Source organism: Wasmannia auropunctata, unplaced genomic scaffold (assembly GCF_000956235.1).
Source record: "Wasmannia auropunctata unplaced genomic scaffold, wasmannia.A_1.0 LD336106.1, whole genome shotgun sequence".
Classification (NCBI taxonomy): domain Eukaryota; kingdom Metazoa; phylum Arthropoda; class Insecta; order Hymenoptera; family Formicidae; genus Wasmannia; species Wasmannia auropunctata.
The window spans coordinates 6,721,393-6,726,968 of record NW_012026784.1 but is presented as its reverse complement, the minus strand read 5'-3'; the positions used below and the strand labels follow the sequence as shown (position 1 = coordinate 6,726,968).

Sequence of the window (5,576 nt, the reverse complement as noted above, 5' to 3'; positions counted from 1 at the left end):
GGAAATGAAATAAATATAAATAAAAAATAATAAAATAAATTTTTTTTTTAACTTTTCGATAAATTATCCAAGCATCTTGACTCCCTTGGAATATTTTCCACCCAAAAACTAGACCGGAATTAAAATAAATATAAATAATAAAATAAAATAAATAATAAAATAAATGTTTTTAAATAAGTTTTCCCTACGACAAGCATCGAAAAATTAAAAAGAAATAAAATTTATTTTATTATTTCATTATTTATATTTATTTTATTTCTGGTCTAGTTTTTGGGTGGAAAGTGATCCAAAGAGAGTCTAGATGCTTGAATAATTTTCTCTATGCTGTAGCTATTGTGCACCTTGTGTGGATCTCTTGTGAGATGTAAAACTTCCCCAAAGATTAGCCTTGAAATATAATACCGGAAATAAAATAAATATAAATAATAAAATAATAAAATAAATTTTATTTTTTATTTATTTTATTATTTTATTATTTATATTTATTTTATTTCTGGTCTAGTTTGTGGGTGGAAAGTGATCCAAAGGGAGTCAAGATGCTTGGATAATTTATCGAAAAAGTAAAAAAAATTAAAATTTATTATTTTATTATTTATATTTATTTTATTTCCGGTATAATTTTTGGGTGGAAAGTGATCCAAAGGGAATCAAGATGCTTGGATAAGTTTCTCTATGCTGTAGTTATTACGCACCTTGTATGGGTCCCCTTGTCAGGGATGCCAATTAATAACACCAATTTGAGCTTAATTGATACAGAAGCAGATTTTACGTGCTTATTCTGCTATGCCTTTTTTAGAAATTTAATTTTTTGATAATTCTAATACTTTTATATGTATAATAACTAGAAGACTCATATAAATATGTTTATATATGTACAAGGTGACCCACGTAAAGTGTTATAAGCTAATAACTAAGAATATTTGTCGTATCAAAAAGTTGTTCACGAGGAAGTTTCATGTATTAGAAGGGCTCTTCTAACTATGTAAACAAAAGTCCTTCACCCCCCCCCCTTTTCCTCGAAGGGATGGAGGGTAACTTCAAAATTTGAAATAAAATCCCCTATAAAATGTTACATATTTGGATTCTACGAAAAAAATAAAAAACTTTATTTGAAACATTTCTTTAGAAAATGCTTCCATCAAAAGTTATAAGTATTTAAACTTTAAAGTAAAGTACATTTAAATTAATGATAAAAGGCATTTAAATTAAATGATAAATAAATTAAATAAAAGATTTCGAAATTTTTCTGTTCTTTTTTATTTTATTAAATGTTCAAACTGTTATCCATTTATATTTAAACATTTATTAATTCTTTCTATAAAATTTTGTCTTCAAACAACATTTCTGGGATCACAGGATGGCCCACATAGTGTTACAAACTAATATAACTCTAAAAATATTTGCCGTTTCAAAAAGTTTTATGTATTAAAGAGCCTTTCTATAACTACGTAAATAAAAATCCTCTTGAAGAGGGAGGGGGAGGGGGAATTTTAAAATTTCAAATGAAATCTTCTATAAAATGTTACATATTTGGATTTTACGAGAAAAAATAAGTAAATTTTATCTGCAACATTTCTTTGGAAAATGCTTCTATTAAAAGTTGTAAGCAAACTTTAAAATAGAGTGCATTTAAATTAATGATAAAAGCATAAATTAAATCAAAGATTTCAAAATTTTCCTGTTTTTTTTACTTTATTTAATGTTTGAACTGTTGTCCATTTATATTTGAACATTTATTAATTCTTTCTATAAAATTTTATTTTACTCTAAAAAACATTTCTGACGCAAGCTTCATATATTCTTCGTTTTAAGTCTTGTCATCATAGGTGCTTGAAATATGACTTTTTCCTTGATATAGACGAAACAAGTTTTAAAACGAAGAATATGTGAAGCTTGCGTCAAAAATGTTTTTTAGTATAAAACAAAATTTTATAGAAAGAATTAATAAATGTTTAAATATAAATGGACAACAGTTCGAATATTAAATAAAGTAAAAAAAAAACAGAAAAATTTTGAAATCTTTGATTTAATTTATGCTTTTATTATTAATTTAAATGCACTCTATTTTAAAATTTAAATGCTTATAACTTTTAATAGAAGCATTTTCGAAAGAAATGTTTCAGATAAAGTTTACTTATTTTTTCTCGTAAAATCCAAATATGTAACATTTTATAGAAGATTTCATTTGAAATTTTAAAATTCCCCCTTCCCCCTCCTTCTTTAAGGGGGAAGGTAGACTTTTATTTACGTAGTCAGAAAGGCCTCTTTAATACATAAAATTTTTTGATACGGCAAATATTTTTAGAGTTATTAGCTTGTAACACTACATGGGCCATCCTGTATATATAGGTTGTCCCATTTTGATAGTGAAATATTTGGAAATCGCGAGGTTTGAGAGAAAAATGTTTCAGACAAAAGTTGTAGGGTTTCGAGGGTTTTTCTCTCAAACCTCGCGATTTCAAAATATTTGACTGTCAAGTATAAAATGAGACAACTCTGTATATGTTATAAAATAAATGTATATATAATGTACAACTTATTTATTATTACAACAATTTAATAAATCACTTAAAATAAATATATATAATGTATACTGACTACAGAGTGGTCCACTTAAATCGAACACCTTGAATATTTCACTTATTTTTGATGATACGAAAAAATTTTTCAGATGAAAGTTAAACAGCTTCAAAGAAAGCATATTTTGGTCACGTCGTTTTTTTCTAGATGGAAGTTCCAAAAAGATATGAAGGTCACTTTCACTTTTTTAAATGCAATTGTATGACTTTTTTTAAATATATTTCCTCTAATTATTCTGCATTTAAAAGTGTTAAGGTAGAATTATCGAAAAATAAATAGTTTACGAGATATTTTATACTTTATCATGTTTCGACATAAAACGTGAAATATCTCATAAATTATTTATTTCATAATAATAATATTTTAATAATATTACTTTTAGGCATATAATAATGAGATGAATCAATTGGTGTAAAGAAAACACACAATTGCTTTAAAAATATATATATATACAATAATTTGTAATATGCAACTACATATTTTTTTTTAAATAACTGTTTTCTTTACACGAATCGATTCACCTCATTATTCTGTGTCTAAATATACGCATACTGTGTCTAAAAATATTAAAGTACCATTATCAAGAGCATACAATAGTTTAATAGAGATATTTTATGTTTTATGCCGAAAATTGGATAATAAAGTATAAAATATCTCGTAAACTATTTATTTTTTATAACTTTGTAATACTTTTAAATGCAGAATAATTAGAAGAATCATGTTATGTAAAAAAAAATCATAATTCCCTTTAAAAAAGTAGAAGTGACCTTTATATCTTTTTGGCACCTCCATCTAGAAAAAAAACAACGTGACCAAAATTCTCTTTCAAAGCTGTTAAACTTTCATCTGAAACATTTTATCGTGTCAAAAAATGAAATAAGTGAACAAAAAAAAGTAAGTTATTCAAGGTGTTTGATTTAAGTGGATCACCATGCATATTATAATTACAATTTATATTATATTATAATTTTTAGATAAACCTATTCGCGGGCGGGCGCGCAGCAGTAATACATGGACCATAATACAAAGGATCTATCATCAGAATGGATTGAAAGGTTTATTCACAGGATTAACGCCACGTTTAGTGAAGGTAGCTCCAGCTTGTGCAATTATGATCGCGACTTTCGAACATGGCAAGCGTTTCTTTCAAATGTATAATGCTAGGAGAGCTATTGAATTTGAGATTGAACGTGATGTACATTTATTGCAACACAAACCTAATCGTACAGAATAATATGCCTACTATTGATAAACGTACAAAATATAATAAAGTTACATATTAAGATTCTTGATCATTTATTGAATTGCGACGTCAAAAACAAGAAAAAATATATAAAGAAAATTTTTGCAAAGTAGATTAAAATTTGTCAATAAAATAATTTTTCTGTTTGATAAAACACACTTGTAAAATGTCAAAAATTGTTTTATTTCGAAATAAAATAATATTTATTTTAATACTTAATTTTTATTTTTATTTTTTTATTTTAATACTAATAATTGTTATATATGTAATTTATTTGTTTTTCAGTCAGGCAGTTAAATTCCAAATTCATATATGGTTGTTTATTGATTATTGAAATACTGTTTTTATTAGTATATTTATTAGTAATTTTACAAATCTATTCTCTATCAATTACAAATAGTGTTTTATTGAAAAATATTTATATTGTAATGTTTTGCACGAATTTCTTAATTTATATATTTTTTCAATTCTGATACAATCCAAGATGACGTAGTGAATAGACAGGAGCTCTTTAAACTTTAATATAAAAATGAAGATTTCTTTCCATATTTATCACTTATTGTGTAAATATTGCTACATATTGCCTCAGTGTCGATAAGACGACCGCGCGGAGAGTAGGAAAGTCCAAGTTCAAATTTTGGCTGAGGTAATATTTTTCGCAATAAGTTCTACAGGATTTAACAAAATATTATAGTTAATGGCATTAAAATTATTAAATTGTTTGTTAATTTAATTTGTGATATTACATAGTCCGGTTTCAGTTTGGAGCTGTGTTTCAAAATCGGCAAATATACGGCACGCAATTTACCTGAAACCTGAAGTGCAAATTGTAAAAATTCGCACAATTATTATTAAGTACCAAGATCTGCTTCAGACTGCATATGGCATTTCTAAACATTTATCTAGGTTTTTTGTAGTCTCTATTGAGGGAGGAGCCTGGTTTAGCACACTAAAAATTAGGTGATTTTTTGGAATTTTTTTTAGGAAAGTATACAATCCATCCTTTTGAGCTTTATAGAGTAATTTCTTATACTATTGAACTAATAAAAAAAATATTTTTTTGCCCGAAAAAAAAGTATTTATTATGTAAGTAATAATACCATTTATTTGACGCATCGGCGGTGATGATGTTTGCGGCGAGAAATGTAACGTCGCTGGTATTTGTCTGAAACAAAAAATCTAAAAAGATTACAACAATCAAAGGCAAATGAGCCAAAAGCAAGTTACTAGTAGCCAAAAACAATTCTATTTCAAATCGGATCCAAACGTTTCGGCTTATATTAACCCTTTGAAGCATACATTTTTCCTTACCTATGATTGACTTGAAAATTGGTACTCGAGCGTTTTCGAGGTTGCTGATTACGAATCTGAGGTCAAAATTTAGAAATTCAATATGGCGGACCCAAATTCGAAAAACAATGCAAATTTTATAAAAATGTATATTTGGGGGTTCTTGGAGTCGCTGATTATGAATCAATGATCAGATTCCCGAAATTCAAGATGGGAGCGGATCCAATATGGCAGACTTAATTTGAAAAACGATATAAATATCAGGAAAATGTATTTCTGGGGGTTCTTGAGGTCGCTGCAGATTCATGGACATAGGAATATAACGGGACAAAGTCGTAACTTAGACTAGAGTCCTAGATTATCAGAGAAGCGCGACCGGTGTTACGAGTCCTGACACGCAAATGGCCAATCATAAGATTGATTTCTGTCTCTTATACACATCTCTGAGCGGGCTGGCAAGGCA

General features: G+C 27.2%; 1 protein-coding gene and 1 long non-coding RNA gene across 2 annotated transcripts in view; one reads left to right on the top strand and one right to left on the bottom strand.

The window, feature by feature from the left end:
- The window catches only part of LOC105455156 (solute carrier family 25 member 40-like), an 11,733-nt gene extending 7,866 nt beyond the window's left edge, over positions 1 to 3,867 (top strand). The window contains exon 7 of the mRNA XM_011698253.1: positions 3,555 to 3,867. Within this exon, the coding sequence (XP_011696555.1) occupies positions 3,555 to 3,814 (260 nt within the window). The 3' untranslated portion in view covers positions 3,815 to 3,867. The remainder of the gene's footprint in view (positions 1 to 3,554) is intronic.
- A 172-nt stretch (positions 3,868 to 4,039) lies between these two features.
- LOC105455150 lies at positions 4,040 to 5,466 on the bottom strand. The gene is made up of 3 exons (XR_975085.1): positions 5,135 to 5,466; positions 4,924 to 4,988; positions 4,040 to 4,772 (listed from the first exon to the last, which is right to left on the bottom strand). It is a non-coding gene; the product is annotated as an uncharacterized LOC105455150 (long non-coding RNA).
- Between the last annotated feature and the right edge of the window lie 110 nt (positions 5,467 to 5,576).